The sequence below is a fragment of the Ursus maritimus genome, unplaced genomic scaffold (genome assembly GCF_017311325.1).
Source record: "Ursus maritimus isolate PB19 unplaced genomic scaffold, ASM1731132v1 scaffold_6, whole genome shotgun sequence".
NCBI classification, from domain to species: Eukaryota; Metazoa; Chordata; class Mammalia; order Carnivora; family Ursidae; genus Ursus; species Ursus maritimus.
Window position 1 is genome coordinate 61,035,012 of NW_024426774.1, and position 22,190 is coordinate 61,057,201.

Genomic DNA, 22,190 nt, shown 5'->3' on the forward strand with positions numbered 1-22,190 from the left:
ACCATTCTGCATTCCCAATAGCGATGAATGAGGGCTCCTGTTGCTCCACATCCTCGCCAGCATTTGGTGGTGCACGACCCACGTCTCAGGTGCTGATAGCCACATGTGGCTGATGGCTACCATACTGCACAGTAACATACAGAATACTTCCATCATCAGAGAAAGTTCCATTGGAAATGCTGCTCTGTTTAAAAGTTATGTGTTTATACAGTGAAAGAGGAGCTAATGTGACTTTTCATTTTTTTTTCTCTAAATAAATCCCATCCCTTCTCCCACTGGATTTTGATGGTTCTTTGTTTATAGTCACTCAGAAGTTCAAATTTCAGCCACCTAACTATATATCCATTAACAAATTATTTAAACCCCTCTGAGTCTCAGTTTCCCCATCCTAATTACTTCTTAGTTTAGTGCATTAAATGAGATAAACAAGGTAAGATAAATCACAACATGTTAATCCTCATTTGTAAACTCTTCTGGGTTAGGAGTTTGATTTCTGCATGTCTCAGTATGATACTGTGAGGATTCTTACTGGAAACAAAAGCCTAATACTGTACTTACCCGATCTGGATGTCTGTAACCTAACAGCAGATTCGCTGCTTTTATATCACCATGAACATATTCATTTTCATGTATATATTCCAGTACATCCAACTATGAAAAGAAATATGTAAGGTTATATTGATATCTGCTTCAAACTCCTAATCAACTTCGAACATTCTGAATATAGAATAACACATATTTTTTCACAGTAACAAATACAAAGTGACATATTCTACAATTATCAATTTATTTATCCCATGTACTGGTCACTTATCCTGGAAAAAAGTCGAATAACATGATCCCTAAATATCAAGTGCTTTAAATTAAACTTCTGAGAGAAGGAAACCAAGATTCAACAATGCCTATGCCTATGCCCCTGATAGCTGATGGCCAAATCACACTGTGCAAAGAGGAAAAATACAATAAAATCAGAGATCCAAAGTAAAATAACCATGAAGTTCACTCAGCAGTTCCTCACCCAAGCAATGATTATAAATCAAGTTTTGGAGACCCCAGAACAAAGTGCCATATCCATGAGCACACAGAAAGGCATTCTCCCTCTGGACAATAATTGAAAATAACTTAGCTTCATCTTTGAGGCCCTTGAGCCTTGCATGTTACCTACACCCAGTGCTCAACAAACATTTGCTGGCTGGCTAAATGGATGAATGGGAAAATTAACGAGTTCTATTTGCCACATCCCAACCTGGCATGAGCAGTTTCATTCTATTTAAAATGGAAAAAATAAAATGGAGCTTGGGCAAACCAAACACAAACAAGATAAGACAAATATGTGGTATAAACAAAATGTGTGCATGGGTGCTATTAAGATTTCATTGCTTCTTATTTGGCAAAGTATATATTATTCATTGCCATACTAATTACTGCCACCATCCCAAACTCATAGTAAAAACTTTATAGCACCCCTATACCATCACGTGTTTAGTATGGAAAATAATATATTTTGCCATAGTTTGAATTGTTATAAATATAACCGACAAAAGAGAGGTTATTCTTATAGCAATGCAAGCTTGCTCTGATATGTAAAACAAAGCTGTGAGGGGAAAAAAAATCAGACTGTAGAACCAATGCCTAATTGAGTTTGTAGTGCCAAACACAGCACATTCTGTCACTTACAGAGCCCACTGTTATCAATTTCACCAAAATAGCCTCTACTCTAAATAACTGACATTTCTAGGGCAATAATCCTTCATTCTCTGATAATTCCACAAAGGGCAATGATTTGTGTATTGTAACAAGTAAATAATCTGAAAACTAGGCATGTGAAATAAGTTATTCATTCTTACCATTCGGATACCTAGCTGCAGGACAGTTGACTTTTTAAAAGTACCATTCTGGTCTGAGATCTTCTGTAAATCTATTCCTAGTCTTTCCATTACCATAAATCTGTAACTATAAGAAGGAGACGTCAAAAAGAGATCTTAAGATAGCAATGCTTGAAACTGCCTATTTATGAATTTGAAACAAGGAAAAACACCCCCAACCTAACAATGAAGAATACTGCAATCTGAACCATTAAAGAATGAGTGTGCATTAATAATCTTGCTGTTCTTTTACAGAACGATACTAGTCAGTATTTACGCTGCAGTTAGTTCCTAGTAGAAGAGAATGCTGTCCTGAAACACTCATGTTCACTCTTAGGTCATGAAAAGAGAATGCTTTCTAAATTAAAGAGTCCTGAGTTTGATTCACTTTGATTTCATCACCCTCTCACTATATGACCTTGAACAAATTATTTGTCCATACAGAAAACTTTATATTTGTTTCTTGACCTTATAAATCATATTTTACTTTCTCTACACACTTAAAAACATTACTTTAAAAAATGTATGTCTTTTTGGGGAACCTGGGTGGCTCAGTCATTTGAATGTCTAATTCTTGGGTTAGGCTCAGGTCATGATCTCAGGGTTGTGAGATCGAGCCCCGTGTCAGGCTCTGCACTCAGCATGGAGTCCGCATAAGACTCTCTCCCTCTCCCTTTGCCCCTCCCACCCACACTCATGCTCTCTCTCTCTCATAAATTAATAAATCCTTTTTAAAAATGTACTTCTTCTCTGTTTGGCACCTCTGTCCCTTTTCTTCCCTTCACTTACATGCCCATATCAGCCCCTAGTCTACCTTTATTGGTGTATACACACATGAATACAGATATAAAGGAATTTTTGTCTTTGTTTTACAAAAATGTGATCTTATTATATGCACTTTTCTGCATCATCCTTTTTTCGTTAGTATCTCACTGAAACCTCCCCACTATACCTCCCAAATGGTACAGCTCTAACTGATTTCTTTTTGGGCTGCATAATATTACATGATACGGATATACCATGACCCACTCAGCCAATCAGTTCTCTATTAGCAGCCCTTTACTTTATTTCAAGATTACTAATCGTTGATTTTGTTTTTATTGATAGCATTTAGAGACCATCTGAACAAAGCACTGAGCCTATTTCCTCACCCAGGGAAAAAGACATCACCTATCTTAAAAGGCTATTGAAAGGGCAAAATGGGGTACCTGACAAACTTTTTTTTTCTTTTTAAAAAATCACTAGTCAATTATTTATATGTGATGACTAGCCATATGTGGTGATTTAAAAATGTTTCTACAAATTCTTTGTTGTGCCTTTTATCAAGAGACAAAGCTTAATTAAATGTCCTCTCTTGTGTATGGAGTAGACTTAGTGACTTGCCTCTAGCAAAGAGACTATAGTGGAAATATGTGACATCACTGTAAGATTTGAATTAAGTCAGAGAAAGACAAATACCATCTGATTTCACTCATGTGGAGTTTAAGAAACAAAACAGATGAACATAGGGGAAGGGGGGGAAGAGGGAAGCAAACCATAAAAGACTCTTAATGATAGAGAACAAACTTAGGGTTGATGGAGGGGAGGTGGGCAGGGGATGGGCTAAATGGGTGATGGGGATTAAGGAGGGCACTTGTGATGAGCACTGGGTGTTATATTTAAGTCATGAATCATGGAACTCTACTCCTGAAACCAATATATTGCACTGTATGTTAACTTTTTTTTTTCAAATTTTTATTTAAATTCTAAAGATTCAATTATAAAAAGACTGTGGCTTTATTCTTGGATGCATGCTCCTATGTGTGTATGTGCTTTTTCTACCTCTCTCTCTTTCAATTATTTGCTCTAGGGGAAGCCAGCTACTATGTCTTTATAACACTGAGGCAGCCTACTGAGAGACCTGTTGAGAGGCCTGGGGAAGTGAGGCCTGCAAACAATCACATGAGTGCATTTGAAGCAGATCTTCTTAGGCCTGCCAACAGCCACATGAGTGACCTTGAAAACAGATCCTTCCCCAGTCAGGTCATAAGATGACTGCAACCCAACAGACAGCTGACTATATCCAAAGAAGTCCTGAGCTGGAACCATCTGGAGAAGCCATAGTTTCCATGGGTAACTTCCATGTTGGTTATCCATGGAAACTAAGATGATAGCAGTCTGTTGTTATAAACTACTATGATTTGGGTAATCTGTTATATAGCAAAGGTATTAGAGCATATAAGACATAGTCATAGAACAATACTTGATTATAGTAATTCCATTTTACCTTCTTCCCTTGAATTCAGTAATACCGGATCCATAAAACAGAGGAATTCCTAAATAATCAAGTTGTTTGAGTTCTATCCAGTTTTTTACTACAAAGACAAATTTAACAGGAAAAAAGATATATATATTTTTAGAAATGTTATTTCTTACTTTTTCATAGATCCTAAAACTTATTTAGCTAACCTAAACAGAAATTAGACCGTTCTAGTAAATGTTTTAAAGAATCAAATATATCTATCTAGTAGCTTCAAATTCTATTTATCACTATAATTAACATAAAAACATATACAGAAATTTTAAATTAAAGCCATTATAACCAAAACAAAAGTAGTCATGGTCATAAAATGCATTAGCATCATATACACAAGTGTTTCTATTCATGAAAAAAATTCATTCCCTTATACGTTAAATTTTAAAATATAACATATGTTCAAAAAAATTAAAATAAAATGAAATAGAACATATGTTAAGTACCAAAGAATCAGTAGAGAAATGGCTTTTTCTTTTCCATTACTTAAAAATTTAAAGCCATGGTAGTTGAAAAAATAGAAATTGGGCAGAAAAATCATATTATGAAATTGTTATATGGAAACTGCTTTAACTTTAGTTTAAAAAAAATCAAATCCACTGAAACCATCAGGTAGCTTATTTTCCATTTTTCTACCATATATGTTTAATGTGTATGACAACTCTACAATAAACAATCAAGTTTAATGGATTCTATTTGTCACCCTGACATAGTTTAAGCAGTAAAGACTACTGTCCTAACATTTAGAAGGTTTTATTAAGGAAAACAAAGTTAATTATTGAGGCTAGTCTCATCATTCTTTTTCTTAAACATAATGAAGAGGACCTTGACTATTATCATTTTTATTCATATTAACTTTCTGAAAGCTCTGTTTAGTCCATCTGTATTGTACAGTATTTACAAAATGCTTCTGCTGTTCTTCAGCTCTGCTCACAACCATTTCCCATTTGATTCCTCTAACTGGTGGTTCTTACATGTGATTTCCAGCTCCAGTTACTTTCCCAACATTCAAGTTTCTAACATTTAACTTATGGTCTAAATCATTTTAATGTTTAATAATTTCCATACACCTTACACTAATCCATTCTATGGCCATTCCTTTTGTTTATATATCTAGTGCCCATTTTAATCTTTTCCTTACAACCTTTGACTCCAAATGGTTTCCTATGAAAGAAATGATTTCATTCTACTATTCTTTTATACTTAGAGAACTCTTGGTAGCTTAGACCAACAACCTAACATTGAATATAAAGTAGTAGAAATAATTTTGATTTGAAATATATAACCCACTATGTATATTTCAACATTTACATAGCATCTATCTTACTTTTATATAAGTTAATTATATCAATTACAATAAAATTTCTAATTGAAAATAATTTTCCAGAAGACCAGAAAAAAAGAAAAATATTAACATATATATATACATATATATATATATATACACATATATATATATATATACACACATATATATATGCATATGGAAGTAGCTTGCTTTTGCTAAATTTACTTACTATAGTCTTTTTTTGCAGCTCTTTGATAAAATTTAAGTTCTGAAAATAATGGCCCATTTTCTTGATATTCCTATAAAAGAAAAGAACAATTTTATTAGGAAAAAATAATCTTAAAGATAGATTTGGTATTTCAACGGTGAAAATATGAATATACATTCATAGTATATAAATAGGGCTTGAATAACATATTATAAAACACAGGCATCAAATTTCCACTAAAAATCTCATATAAGGACTAAATAAACTTAGAGAATCTCATGTTTAAATTTAATATACTGTAATGCTATCTCCATATAATCTTACACACGAGAGTAGCCTTCTTATGGAAAAAACTTACTAAAAGCACTGAGAATTGTATATACACATGTACACAGATAGTCAATGTCTACCAACATGGACATCAGGGTAGATACACTGCAAACTACCCTGGAGTTCATTCACACATGACACCTTTACTAATTATCTACTATATTTCATTCATTGTACTAGGCATAGGGGATACAAACAAAAATGAAACTTCATCCTTGCCTTTAAGGACCTTACCATTTAGAGTAAAGAGGAAGGAAGGGAAGAAAGGAAAGGAGAGATAGCTAGATAGGATAAAAAGATGATAAATGCCAACACAGAAGAACAAAGTTCTCCAGTCTTTACATTTTAACAATGTGAAAATATACCGTAACACTACATTTACTGATAAGTAAAATTACAAAAGCTAGGTTAAAAACTGTTTTTGCAAAGATACTAGGAATAAAGCAGAAAACAAAGAAGTGAATACATATGAAATACAAATTTAAGAGCAATACTTACCACTTTTATTACATGTCTTGCATCTTTATCTGGTTTATTTGTGGGGAAAGCTGCAGAACAAAACATAGGGTGGAGGAGAAAAATAGTTGTTCCCAATTACTGAATGTCTACTATAACCCAGACAGTGTTCTAAGCACTTCACATATCTTCCCTTACTACATGCTCCCGAGAACCTCTTCGTGGGAAGGTAGGTATCATCTTCATGTTACACAAGATACTACTAAGGTTCGACAAATTGAGTAATTTGCTCACTAAGAAGTACAGACTGGGGACTGAAACCCAATCTATCTGACACCATCCTTTGCCATAAACTATATTCAAATATTCAAACATGGAAACCAAAAGATATTAATCACACAGATCCAAATGTAGGGGGAAATATTTTCTAGATATGCAGCATTAACTCCAGTATATGATAAATCGTAAAATCTACTGATTAAATTTTACTAAATTAAAATCTATGTCAATTCAGAAATGAAAACTGATTTGTCTTAACTGGAAAGTTCAAAACAATTTTTATGTGGCAAAATTCTAAAATAAATCAAGTGAGAATGAGAATAATCTTTTATAAAAATCATTTTCTGAACCTGGCAGTCAATCAAGCCTACATTATAGAATATGTAACTCCTAAAAAGCACATTTCAAGTTATCTAACTTCATTTTATTATTCGCCATTTTCATTTTTAAAAATTTTTTCTTTCTTTCTTTATTCTTTAAATAGGCTTCATGGCCAACATGGGGCTCGAACTTACAACCCTGAGATCAAGAGTCACATGCTTTACCAGCTGTGCCAGCCAGGTGCACCCTGCATTTTAGATACAGTAATCAAAGTTCTGATAATTCCATTGTTCAAATTTTTAGATGAAATTAATCCTTTCATCTGTACTATCTAAATTTTTAAAAAGTTATGGTTTTCAAATCTTGTTAAGTTGATGCATGTATTTATTTGTACTGTGAAAGTCTAGAATCTTGTCATTCATCTCTTCACTCTTCATCCATTCATTCCTTCAACTAACCAATAGTTATTTATCATGAGGCCAGAATTTGCAAGGCACTGTGTCAAGTATTAGTAGGATGTTTAAAGGAAAGTGAAAGGAAGGAAGGTGGAGCTAGTATTGAATATGATTAAATATCAGCACCTGACAGATGGAGAACAAAATCAATTCTTCAGGTATGTTTTCAGTATGTTTATCAGTAGCCATCCTCTTATGACTACTCCTAGCATTTTTCCCTCTCTTTCTCCTACCTCCACCGCCTTTCCTCTTTTTCACATGATAGATATAAAAAAAAATCACAAATTTACCAAGATATATCAATTCTACTTTACAGTCAAGCCAACTCATGCATAACTTTCTTAACCATTCTCCAAAATTTTTTATGTCAGCCTGCTATCAACCATTTGAAGAAATTATTACCTCAGTATTAGTTGATATTAGATATAAACTGTGAACCCAGCTCTTTCTAAAGAAACTAAACTTACTTATATCAAGTAATTTTTGCCTTCTCACTTTGATGCATGTAAAGTTCTTCCACTGTCACCCATGCAGTAGTCTCAAGGGAACTGTAGAAGGGATGGATTAACCATATCTAAGCAAGAAAAAAACTAAAGAGAGTGTATACAGAAGAAGGGATCCAGTCCTGTTAGAGAAAAAGGGATAAGAAAAGCCTTTCTTCCCACTATGGCAGACGATTTTTACTAGTGTGGCGCCCAAGCCTGGGGAGAAACTGCCCTGTCCTACTTAGTGCAGTACTGACTTAGTGCAGTAATGACTCTGGGCAAAGGTCTTTGCTACCTGATGTAGAAGTTGGTAGAAACTTCCTGCTTCTTGTCTAAAAGCAAGTGGCCCCAGCAGCAAATACATCATCAAGCCCAACAGATGTAAGCAGAAAAGCACAAAGAAAAATTGGGCGTTTCAACTAGATAAATAACTTATTTAGGTGCTAATGGGAAATGAGATATCCAACCAGTGCAATGGGCTACTCCTTGCTGATTTCAATCAGTATAGCCGTACTACTTAATAGACTTTCACATTATTTCACATGAACATAACTATGTGTTGACAGATACTCAAAACATCCCACACTTGTCATCTGATAGCTATATAATATTCTCCATAAACTTCTAAGTCAGATTATACTGGAGAGCCTAAATTCAAAATCAATTGACTAGAAAGCTCTTGGAGATGGATGTTGAACAAATAAATTGTCCTAGTTACCACGGAGGTCTCTTTATAGTAATCAATCAGTTAATTAATGAAATAAATATTTATTTTCTACTGTAAGACAAGCCACATTCTAGCTGGTGAAATTAAAAGATAATGGAAAACAGATATGGTATCTGCTTTTATAGTCTGATGGAGAAATCGGACATTCATCAAATACTCATACACAAGTGCAAAACTGTAATTATAATAAATGTAAAAGGGAGAGGTAGACAGTAATAAGAGAATATATAATTTAATCTACATAAAAGGGAATTACTGAGCAAGAATATTTGGAGAAGTGAAGATGGGCCAGATGTAAATCTAGTTAATAATTTCTGCCTAATGAAAGGTTTTAAAAACTTGAGGTGTAGTTGGAGGACAGGAAACACATAATTAGATTCGCATTCTGAACAGATCACTACACCACAGTGTGGAGAACAGACTGAAGGGGAACCAGAGTAGATACTGATCGATCAGTAAGGATTTAATTTTGATAGATCAGAGGAAGGAGGACTACAGCTTGGACCACACTATCAATGGTAGATAAAGAAAAATGAGCAGGTTCCAGAGATTTCAGAAAGTGAAATTGTTAGAACTTGATAAAGGAGGGAAAGGGAGCTTGTCTGGTAGGTTACTGCTGATTAATCTATTCACGGTTGAAAAGAATGATCAATCACAGACAGTGATAATCTTGAAATTATAGCAGTCTCTCATCTTCATTAAAATTTCTAACCAGAGGTCTGATGATTTGCTAAAATATGTGTACTGCACGTATAAGATATCTGCTCACCTAGCACCTTTTTCTATTCACTGGGAACTCTGTCTGGTTTTTCCTTTGAGGAACCAAACCACCCTCTACCCAAGTGGATCTAGTAGGGCTGTTTAACACAGTATACCTGCCCTTACATCTCAGGATGGGCAGATGACCAAACCTGGCTAAGTGGAAGATACAAGTCCACTGGCCACAGTAACCAGTTCAGAAAGAGCAACATGACCCAAGTAGGCAAAAAGTTATTTCCTAGGATTTGACAGTAAAATGCTATGTAACACAAGGCGGCCATAAAAGGAGGCCATAAAGCTGTAAGGATACCAAATCCTAGAAATTACTTTCCTCAGCTAAATGGAAAATGAAATCTGAGAATCAAATACCGCACTGAAAAAAGTAAGGTTAAGGCAGGAAGAGAGAAAGGGCCCTGTTGACCTTGCTTAAGCTCTAAACTATCCATACCTGAAGCCAGAAAAGCCCTATACTTCTCAGTTATAAGAGTTAATAAATCCCTGGGGTGCCTGGGTAGCGCAGTCCTTAAGCATCTGCCTTCGGCTCAGGGCGTGATCCCAGCGTTATGGGATCGAGCCCCACATCAGGCTCCTCCGCTGGAAGCCTGCTTCTTCCTCTCCCACTCCCCGTGCTTGTGTTCCCTCTCTAGCTGGCTGTCTCTGTCAAATAAATAAATAAAATCTTTAAAAAAAAAAAGAGTTAATAAATCCCCTCTTTGCTTAAATACATCTGAGTTTCTGACATTGGCAATCAAAGACTTACATGGAAGGCAACTAGAAAAACTAAAATATGATGGAGTCTGATAAAGAATGTCAATAAAGTAGCACAAGAGATAAACCAAAATCTTTCCTCTATAAAATAAACAAGATGCTGAATATAATAAATCAAACTTTCTTATAAATGAAGAGTTGATCCAGTTAAATAAATAAATAGGAAGCCCAAAACAAAGAGAAATCTAAGAACCAGAGGGAGATGTACATGGGCATTAATGTTGTAGGCTATGCTGCAGGCCCGAAAGAGGCTGCCCACTCTGGGTGACCAAGGATATTAGTGTTAAAGCCCTCTTGGCAAAAAGACAAGTCCTTGGGCCTGCCAACAGGCAGAGATTTGAAGTTAAGATAACGACATCAAGTCAGATTTTCCAAGGGCTACATCTTCAGTAGTGTGAAACATTAAAAAAAGAGAGAGAAAGAAATAGGGAGATGGGGGAGGGGGAGAAAAGGGAAGAGGGAAGGAGGGAGAGGAAGTAGAGGGAAAGAATGAAAGTAAGAAAGAGAGACTTCACCACTGTCAAAAACAGAAAGAAAAACAAAAACAAAAACCCCCACCTTCTGTGGCTTAGACCCTGAGTGGGAGGAAATTAGAATCTTTCCTGATAAGTAGTTACTCCAAAGCTGCCTTCAGGAATTTAAGGCTCAAATTTACACAACAGTATTGGCTTTGATTAAGCCAAATGATAACCCAAAACCCCTTTCAGAAGCAAAAGAAACAAATCTTCAAGAGACACACTGGACCCACATGATTACCAAAGATAAAGCACGGCTAAAGATGAGTCAATGGTCCAACACACACACACACACACACACACACACACACACAAAACAGGAAAGAAAGCAAACAAAAGGCATAAACCCCAAGAAATTCAGACCTCCCATATAGCTCAAATATCTGCTTGTAATGATAACAGACACAAAGTATGAGTAGCATAAGAAACAATGCAAAACATTCTATGAAAAAATGAACAAATTGGTTACAATTCAAAAACCATCAGAGATCTAAGAGACAGTGACCAAAACCAAATACATTAGCTCAGGTCATGATCCCAGGGTCCTGGGATCAAGTCCCATATCAGGCTCCTTGCTCAGTGGGGAGCCTGCTTCTCCCTCTACCTCTGCCTGCTGCTCCCCCCTGCTTATGCTCTCTCTCTCTCTCTCTGACAAATAAATAAATTAAATATTTGAAAAAGAAAAAAAAAAAGAACTCCAAGAGGAAATACGGGAGTAAGTTTGAATTTGGAATAGTCCAATGCTGGAAATTACACACACATCTATCTTCAGGAGAGTGTGTAATAAATTGTATTATAGTCATGGTATAAAATACATTGTAGGAAAAAATGAATGAAATATAGATGCAGTAGTAATACAGATATATCTTTGATACAATGTTAAGTGAAAAAAACACATAGAATGTATATTTATGATTCTCTTTCTCTAAATTAACAACCCGAAAACAAATTATATATGCTTATGGATACACACACATACACACCATAATGAAAAACAGTAAAATAAAAACCATAAAGAGTCTAGACAGTGTTGTTACTACTACGAGGTGGGGAAGAGATGTCAGAGCTTCTAGAGTGCTGGTTATGTCGATATATTAGATGCTTGATCTGGACGGGGATTGTATCTTGCTATTAGATATATTTTCTTGATAAATTATATGTTTATGTTGTATGCACTTTTCTATATATTAATACATGTAATACATATAGAATTGTTAATATTTAAAACACAATGAATAGCCAAAATGGTAGATCAGATACAGCCACAAAGAAAACAGCAAAACAGATTAGATCTGAGGAAATAATATTGAATTCACCACACAGAAATATAGAGACATAAATATGAAGAAGAGATTATGAAATGCCAAGGTAATATGTGACAGAAGCACAATTTTCTAAAAACCTCCAGATCTAGAGGACAGAGAGAATAGAGGACAGGCACTTTTGAATAAATAATATCTGATAACTTTCAAATACTGATAAAAGTCATGAATCCTCTGATTTAAGAATCACAAGTCCCAAGTAACATAAATAAATCTGTACTCCAGCCCACCATAGTCAAACTGCAGAACATTAACGGCAAAGTTCTAACAAACAACTCAACAGAAAAGATTAGATTACATACAAAGGATAGATGAAGGGACAGTAGACTTCTCAATAGCAACAAGGCAGTAAGAAGACATTGAATAATATCATATTCATATGCTGAGAGAAAATAATTATCAATCTAGAATAAGGTGCACTAAAAACATGGACAAAATAATATGCAAAATGGGAATATGGTGACTGGAGGTATAGTGTTGCAATGCCATGTATTTATCCAGGAGAAAAGTAGAGACACTGATTAACGTCTTAGTTTATTAAATCAAGAGAGTGTATTGAGTTTACAGGTAACCACTAAAATAATAGAAATAAAACTCAGAACTTCAAAATCAGTAAAGAAAAAAAGAATAAAGAAAACCTAAAAATCTAATAGAAGATCAGGAAAGAATAGGGTCTTTAAAAAAAAAACACACAGGGTAAATATAAAATATGATAAGTGAAATAAATTATCCATTTTATATCAATTTTCACCAGTTTTTCATATTTTATTACCTCTGAAATTTGAATACACCTAATAATTGAAGACATCATACAGTCGCTGCTGACCACATAGCACTTTGACAGTTTCACTGCCCTTACAGTCACAAACCTAGTCTCAGATGTCTATTTGTCCTCACTTCAATTGAGTTGTGTACATTGCTGGTAGTATTAATGTTACATTTAATTGTCATTTACAATAGTTTGGGCATGTAGAAAAATTAACCAGTCCAAAACAGAAAAGTGGGACATAACTTGATATTACTGGGGGGAAAAAAGTTCTTTAAGATAGGACTGCAACACTGAGTGCTCCATGAGTTCCTTATGTAAGTCTATTTTAAAGGTATTGTGTCATAATTTAATGGGCACCGTTAGGTATTAGATATAATGCAGATCTTACAAAAACACAAAAAGAATGATTGAAGAGGAAGAAAACTATGAACTTTTAAGCGTCTAATGGAGACTCAACATATGTATATAAAATAATGATGTATCTTAAAATCATGGACACCTTAGATGTGAAAAAAAAAACCATGCCAGTGATCATAATAAATCTGAGTAGACTAAATTCACTAGATAAGAAACCATAAGATCATTAAAAAATAAATAAATGTAAAGTATTTATCAGGCACAACTAAAATCTAGTTATACAGAGAAAATAAAAGATAAACTAGCCAAAACAGGTTGAAAAAAAGGCTGGAATACTTATTTTCAAAATTACAGAAATCTCAAGAAAGAAGAATTACTAGATAAAAAGTTAGTCCAACCTAATCATTAAAAAAATGATTCAATGGGGAATAAAAAAGATTCAATGGAAAGACTAAATTTATGAACTTGAAAGGATCTGATAATGTACCTTCATAATATAGAAATAAAAAAGCATCACAATTATAGGAAAAAAATGAGGGGCGCCTGGGTGGCTCAGTCGTTAAGTGTCTGCCTTCAGCTCAGGGCGTGATCCTGGTGTTATGGGATCGAGCCCCACGTCAGGCTCTTCCACTGGGAGCCTGCTTCTTCCTCTCCCACTCCCCCTGCTTGTGTTCCCTTTCTCGCTGGCTGTCTCTCTCTGTCAAACAAATAAATAAAATCTTAAAAAAAAAAATGAAAAAGCACAAAAATCATGATGATTTTAAGATAAATCCATAGCGTATAGGCAAGCAGACAAAAATAAGTTGAAATAATACAATTAACAGTTTTGTTTTTTTTTTTAAGATTTTATTTATTTATTTATTTGACAGAGATAGAGACAGCCAGCAAGAGAGGGAACACAAGCAGGGGGAGTGGGAGAGGAAGAAGCAGGCTCATAGCAGAGGAGCCTGACGTGGGGCTCGATCCCACAACGCTGGGATCATGCCCTGAGCCGAAGGCAGACGCTTAACCGCTGTGCCACCCAGGCGCCCCAATTAACAGTTTTTATCTGAAGGCCACATAAAATAACAATTAAAGAACATACATTCTTTTCAAACATAAAACAATTTTTAACTGCCCATAATTTTACTCAGAAAGCAGACTTCCTCAAATTATCAAGGAATAAGGATTATTAAGCTATATTATGTGACCATAATGCTTAGACCCTAGGCCAAAGAAGAAATCACAAAGGAATTTACAGGAGCAGGTCCACACCTTGCTGGGTTCTTTAAGACTTGGAGTTTTGAATCCCAGCTGTGCACCAGATATAAAACACAGAACTGTGGTGTGGGGCATGCCGAGGGCCCAGGCATGGATAAATTGAGGGCAGGCATCTGAAGGAGCCTGGGAAACAGGAGGGGAGATTGTTTGCTTTTCTGTGAGGGCTTCCTGAGCAGCAGGGGCTGTGAGTTCCCCTCCCCAGGATTAAAGGGCGGGGTAATGCCATCTTCTATCTGCCCCTCACCCACCAGCACAGTCTGACTTCAGTGAGCAACACAGAACCCCTAGTGGAAGAGCCACTTACACCAAACCCTGCCCCCCTGAGACCTGCAGGGGCATTTTTACTGGAGCAGGCCTGACTGTGAGCCAACAAAGCAGGCTTCTCACCCAGAGGACCAACACAGAGGGCCCCTGCATGTACCAAGTATACTGATCACAGATTGCTCCAAAGCATCAGCTTCAGTTCTGGTGAAAATAAGACCAGGCTTTCCCTTTTCTTTTCTTTTCTTTTTTTTTTTCCTTCTTTTTTCTTTGGACTCAAGTTTATAGTTTTTTCTTTGTTTGTTTCTTCCTTTTTAATGGATCAGGCTTCTTTTTTCTTTCTTTTTCTTAGGAAGCAGACTTATAATTTTTTGTCTGTTTCCTTTTTTTTAAAGAGGGATGGGGGATCAGCAGAGGGAGAGGGACAGACAGAATCTTAAGCAGGCTCCATGCCCAGTGTGGAGCCCAACATGGGGCTCAATCTCACAACCCTGCGATCATGGCCTGAGCTGAAATCAAGATGTTTAACCAACCAAGCCACCCGGGCACAGGCACTTTTTCTTTTTTTCCCTAAATCAGGTTTATCTTAACAAACAAATCAAAGCATCCCACTGCAAGCAAGGAGGAACTCTGCAGATGACTGACCTGTGGGAAAGAGCAGTCAAAACATAATAGCAGAATGCACACAGTGTGCACCAGAAACACTTCCTGAAGTACCAAGACCTGGACAGTGTTTGACCCCTTTTTAATATAGTATTACTCTGAGGAGCAGGAAACATGACAAGCTTTCATAACACACAGAAGACAGAAACCTAGACATAATGACAAGATGAAGGAATTTTCTCCAAAAGAAAGATCAACAAGAAATCATAAACAGGGACTTGCTCAAAATACATACAAGCAATATATGTCAACAAGATTTTAGAACAACAGTCATAAGAATACTAGCTGGGCTTGAAAAAAACAGAGAAGACACAAGAGAAAGTCTTGCTGCAGAGATAAGAGAGATAAAAACTATTCAGGCTGAAATTAAAAAATGCTATAACTGAGACGTAAAACCGGCTGGATGTAATTACAATGAGGATGGAAGAAGCAGAGGATGAACAGGTGATATAGAAGATAAAATTATGGAAAAATGATGAAGTTGAAAAGAAGAGGGAAAGAAAACTATTAGATCATGACTACAGGCTTAGGGAACTCAGCAATTCCTTAAAGCACAATAATATCCATATCATAGGAATCCCAGAAGAAGAGCAGAAAAAGGGGGCAGAAGGCTTATTCGAATGAATTGTAGCTGAGAATTTCCCTAACCTGGGGAAGGAAACAGGCATTCAAGTCCAAAAGGCACAGAGAACTCCCCACAAAAATCAATAAAAATAAGTCAATACCAAGTCACATCATAGTGAAACTTGCAAAATACAAAGATAAAGACAGAATTCTGAAAGTAGCTAGAGAAAAATGGTCCTTAACCTACAAGGGTAGATAAATAAGGTTAGCAGCAGACCTATCCATACAAACTTGGCAAGACATAGAAAGTGGTATGATATATTCAACATGCTAAAAGGAAAAAATATGCAGTCAAGAATCGTTTATCCAGCAAAGCTGTCATTCAGAACAGAAGGAGAGAGAAAGAGTTTCCAAGACAATCAAAAATTAAAGGAGTTCATGAACACTAAACCAGCTCTGCAAGAAATATTAAAGGGGACCCTTTCAGGTCAAGCCCCTCATTGGGCTCCATGCTCAACAGGGACTCTGCTTTTTCCTCTCCCCCCACCCTCACACTCCTCCCCCTATTCACTCTCTCTTTCTCTCTCAAATAAATAAAAAATCTTTAAAAAAAAAAAAAAAAAAGGGGACCCTTTCAGTGGGAGAGACCAAAAGCAACAAAGACAATCTACAGGAACAATGACTTTACAGGTAATACAAGGGCACTACATTCATATCTATCAATAATTACTCTGAATGTAAATGTACTAAATGCTCTAATCAAAAGATATAGAGTATTAGCATAAAAAAAAAAACCCCAAGACCCATCGATATGCTGCTTACAAAAGACTCATTTTAGACCCAAAGACACCTCCAGAGGGGGTGGAGAACAATCTATCATGTTCATGGACATCAAAGAAAGCTGGAATAGCCATACTTATATCAGACAAACTAGATTTTAAACCAAAGACTGTAATAAGACACGAGGAAGGGCACTATATCATAATAAAGGGGTCTATCCAACAAGATGATCTAACACTTGTAAATACTTATGCCCCCAACTTGGGAGCAGCCAAATATATAAATCAATTAATAACAAACTTAAAGAAACTCACTGATAAGAATACAATAATAGTAGGGGACTTTAACATTCCACTCACAGCAATGGACAAACCATCTAAGCAGAAGATCAACAAGAAAACAAGGGCTTTGAATGACACACTGGACCAGATGGACTTTACAGATATATTCAGAGTATTTCATTCTAAAGCAGCAGAATACACATTCTTTATGAGTGCAAATGGAATATTCTCCAGAATAGATCACATACTGAGTCACAATTAGCCCTCAACCAGTAAAAAAGACTGTGATCATACCATGCGTATTTGCAGACCACAATGCTATGAGACTGAAAGTCAATCACAAGAAAAAATTTGGAAAGACCTCAAATACATGGAGGTTAGAGGACATCTTACTAAAGAACAAATGGGCTAACCAGGAAATTAAAGAAGAAATTTAAAAAAACACATGGAAGCAAATGAAAATGAAAACAAGACAGTCTGAAACCTTTGGGATGCAGCAAAGGTGGATGTAAGAGAGAAGTATATACCAATATAGACCTTCCTCAAGAATCAAGAAAAGTCACAAAAACACAACCTAACCATATACCTTTAGGAGCTGGAAAAAGAAGAGCAAATAAAGCCTAAAACCAGCAGAAGGGAGATAGTAAATAACAGAGCAGGAATAAAAGATATAGAAATTAAAAAAAAAAAAAAAGAACAGATCAATGAAAGTAGTGGCTGGTTCTTTGAAAGAATTAACAAAATTGATAAACCCCTAGCCAGACTTATCAAAAAGAAAAGAAAAAGGACCCAATAAATAAAATCACGATTGAAAGAGATCACAACCAACACTGCAGAAATATGAGAATATTATGAACAATTATATGCCAACAAATTGGGCAATCTGGAAGAAATGGATAAATTCCTAGAAACATATAAACCGTGAAACTTATACAGGAAGAAATAGAAAATGTGAATAGACCCATAACCAGCAAACAAATTAAATCATTAATCAAAAATCTCCCAACAAACAACAGTTCACAGCTGATGGCTTCCAAGGGGAATTCTTCCAAACATTTAAAGAATTAATACCTGTTCTAGAAATGGAAGGAAAACTCCCAAACTCATTCTATGAGGACAGCATTACCTTGATTCTAAAACCAGACAGTGAACCCACTAAAAAGGAGAATTACAGACCAATAACCTTGATGAACATGGATGCAAAAATTCTCAAAAGATACTGGCTAATCAGATCTATAGTACATTAAAAGGATTATTCACCATGATCAAGTGGGATTTATTCTGGGCTGCAGGGCTGGTTCAATATCTGCAAATCGAACAATGTGATACACCACAATATAAGAAAGGGTAAGAACCATATGACCCTCTCAATAGATGTGGAAAAAGCATTTGACAAAATACAGCATCCTTTAAAAGCCTTCAAAGTAGGGATAGAAGGAACACACCTCAGTTTCATAAAGGTGATGTATGAAAGACCCCCAGCTATTATCATCCACAATGGGGAAATCTGAGAGATTTTCCCCTAATGTCAGGAACACAACAAGGATGTCCACTCGCACCACTATTGTTCAACAGAGTACTGAAAGTCCTAGCCTCAGCAATCAGACATCAAAAAGAAATAAAAGATATCCAAATCAGCAAAGAAGAGGTAAAACTTTCACTATTTGTAGATGACATGATCTATGTAGAAAACTTGGAAGACTCCACCAAAAACTTTCGACTGATCCATGAATTCAGCAAAGTCACAGGATACAAAATCAATGTGCAGAAATCTGTTGCATTTCTATACACCAATAATGAAGCAGCAGAAAGAGATATCAAGGAATCAATCCCATTTACTATGGCACCAAAAACAATAAGATACCTAGGAGTAAGCCTAATGAAAGAGGTAAAAGATCTGTACTCTAAAAACTACAGAACACTTACAAAAGGAATTGAAGACACAAAGAAATGGAAAAACATCCCATGCTCATGGATTAGAAACACAAATATTGTTAAAATGTCTATACCATCCAAAGCAATCTACACATTCAATGTAATCCCTACCAAAATAACACCAGCATTTTTCATAGAGCTAGAACAAACAAATCTAAAATTTGTATGGAACCAGAAAAGACCCTGAATAGCCAAAGCAATGTTGAAAAAGAAAACCAAAGCTGGTAGCATCACAGTTCTGGACTTCAAGCTGTAATACAAAGCTGTAATCAGCAAGGTAGTATTGTACTGGCACAAAAACAGACACACAGAATGGAACAGAATAGAGAACCCAGAAACGGACCCACAGCTATATGGTCAACTAATCTTTGACAAAGCAGGAAAGAATATCCAATCGGAAAAAGATAGTCTTCTCAAAAAATGGTGTTGAGAAAACTGAATCACTTTCTTACAAAACTAAAAAAATAAATAAAAAATGAATGAAAGACTTACATGTGAGACAGGAAACCATCAAAATCCTGGAGAAGAGCACAGGGAGTAGCTTGACCTTGGCTGTAGCAACTTATTACTAGACACATCACCAGCGGCAAAGGAAACAAAAGCAAAAATAAACTATTGGGACTTCATCAAGATAAAAAGCTTCTTCACAGTGAAGGAGACTATCAACAAAACTAAAGGTCAACCTACGGAATGGGAGAAGATATTTACAAATGACATATCGGATAAAGGGCTAGTATCCAAAATCTATAAAGAACTTATCAAACTCAACATCCAAAAATTAAATAATCCAGTTAAGAAATGGACAGAAGACATGAGCAGACATTTTTCCAAGGAAGACATACAAATGGTAACGGACACATGAGAAAATGCTCAATATCAGTCACCTTCAGGGAAATACAAATCAAAACCACAATGAGATACCACTCCACACCTGTCAGAATTAACAAATTAACAACTCAGGAAACAGCAGATGTTGGTGAGATTGCAGAGAAAGGGGAACCGTCTTATACTCTTGGTGGTAATGTAAACTACTGCAACCACTCTGGAAAACAGTATGGTGGTTTCTCAAAAAGTTAAAAATAGAACTGCCCTATGATCCAACAATTGCACTACTAGGTATTTACCCCAAGGATACAAAAATAGTGATTCAAAGAGGCAACATGCACCCAAGACTTTATAGCAGCACTATCAATAATAGCCAAATTATGAAAAGAGCCTAGATGTCTATCAATTGACAAATGGATAAAGAAGATATGATACACACACACACACACACACACACACAATGGAATATTAGTCGTGAAAAAGAATGAAGTCTTGCCATTTGCAACAACATGGATGGAACTAGTGTGTTTTATGCTAAGCAAAATAAGTTAGAGAAAGACAAATACCATATGATTTCACTCATACATGGAATTTAAGAAACAAAGCAGATGAACACAGGAGAAGGGAAGGAAAAATAAAATAAGATAAAAACAGGGAGACAAACCATAAGAAACTCTTAACTATAGAGAACAAACTGAGGGTTGGAGGGGAGGTGGGGGGGATGGGCTAAATGGGTGATGGGCATTAAGGACAGCACTTGTGATAAGCACTGGGTGTTATATGTAAGTGATGAATTACTAAATTCTACTCCTGAAACTAATACTACAGTATATGTTAACTAACTTGAATATAAATAAAATCTTGGAAAAAAAAATTTTTTTTAAGAAATTAAATTTTTATTTTAAGAAAATAGAGGAGTACCCAAGATGGTGACATAGAAGGTTCCTGAGCTCTCCTCCACCCAAGAATGCAAATGTACAGCCATATAGAGAACAATTCCTTCTGAAAGAGATTCAGAAACTCACTGAGCTACTCCTACACATCAAGGTAATGAGAAAATATATATATATCATAAGGGACACTCACTGTGATCCTCCTCTTTGGAACACTGACAGGTCCTGGCACACCCTCAAGTACTGGGGGCTACTAAAAACAAAAAAGGCAGCTAGGACAATCAGCATGAACACTGACGTGGGAACTTGAGCTGGGCTGACTGAGATTAATTTCCTACACAAGACCACTCTGTCATATCTGGAAGAGGTGGCTGTTCTATCTAACACACAGAAACCAGCAAAGAGAATCAAGGAAAATGAAGAAACAGTGGAATATTTTCCAAACAAAAAAACAAGATAAGTCTCCAGAAACAGATCTTTATGAAAAGGAGATATGTGGTTTAACTGATAGTTCAAAATAATTGTCATAAAAATGATTGATGAGTTCAAGAGAGAGCAATGTATGAATAAAGTAAGATTTCTACAAAGAAACAAAAAAATTCAAAACACAAAACAAATTATAGAGCTGTAGAACATAATAACTGGACAAAAAATTCAACAGAGATTGCTTCTCAGCCTTTTGGCTAAAATCAAGTGAAAAAATTCAATAGAGAGGTTGGTTCAACAACAGACTAAATCAAATGGAAGAAAGGACCAGTGAACTCAAAGACGGGGCAACTGAAGTCATAAAACTGGAGAAGCAACAAGAAAAAAAAAATGAAAAAGAGTGAAGATAGCTTAAGGGACTTATGGGATACCATCAAGCCGACAATTATATGAACTATAATGGTCCCTGAAGGAGAAAAGAGAAAGGAGCAGAAAGCTTATTCAAAGAAGTAATGGCTGAAAACTTCCCTAACCTGGGGAAAGAAACAGACATCCATATCCAAGTAGTACAGTACCAAACAAGATGAATCTGAGGAGAACCACACTGAGACACATTATTATCGAACTGTCAAAAGTTACAGACAAGGACAGAATCTTAAAAGCAGCAAGAGAAAATAACTTTCTATGTACAAGAGAATTCCCATAAATTTAGCAGTATCCTGTCTTGCGGGACAGAAAAGAGTGGGATGATATATTCAAAGCTGGGGAAAAAACCCAAAAATCTGCCAAACAAGAATCCTCTAGTTGCAAATTTATCCTTCACAATTAAAGGTGAGATAAAGTGTTTCTCAAACAAAAGCTAAAGGAGTTCATAACAACTCACCTTACAAGAAATGTTAAAGGGAGTGCTTAAGTTGAAACAAAAGGACATTAATTTTCAAAGTGAACGTACATGAAAGTATAAAACTGTTGGTAAAATATACAGCTAAATTCAGAATATGTGAAGATCGTAATAATAGATGGTAAATCACTTGTAACTGTAGCATAAAAGTTAAATAAGACAGGTTAAATAAAGATTAAAAGACAAAAGTATAAAAATCTATAA

General features: G+C 35.7%; 1 protein-coding gene across 9 annotated transcripts in view; it reads right to left on the reverse strand.

The window, feature by feature from the left end:
* Nucleotides 1–22,190, reverse strand: part of VRK2 (VRK serine/threonine kinase 2) — a 114,577-nt gene that overhangs the window by 66,263 nt on the left and 26,124 nt on the right. For all 9 annotated transcript variants that reach the window (XR_005832980.1, XR_005832979.1, XR_005832977.1 and 6 more), the window contains exons 3-7: nt 6,483–6,532; nt 5,676–5,745; nt 4,132–4,219; nt 1,848–1,953; nt 559–651 (exon numbers count right to left, since the gene is read on the reverse strand). Coding sequence is in view for 5 of the 9 variants with exons in the window: in XM_040623453.1 (XP_040479387.1) it covers nt 559–651; nt 1,848–1,953; nt 4,132–4,219; nt 5,676–5,745; nt 6,483–6,532 (407 nt within the window). In the remaining 4 variants the exon portion in view is untranslated. The remainder of the gene's footprint in view (nt 1–558; nt 652–1,847; nt 1,954–4,131; nt 4,220–5,675; nt 5,746–6,482; nt 6,533–22,190) is intronic.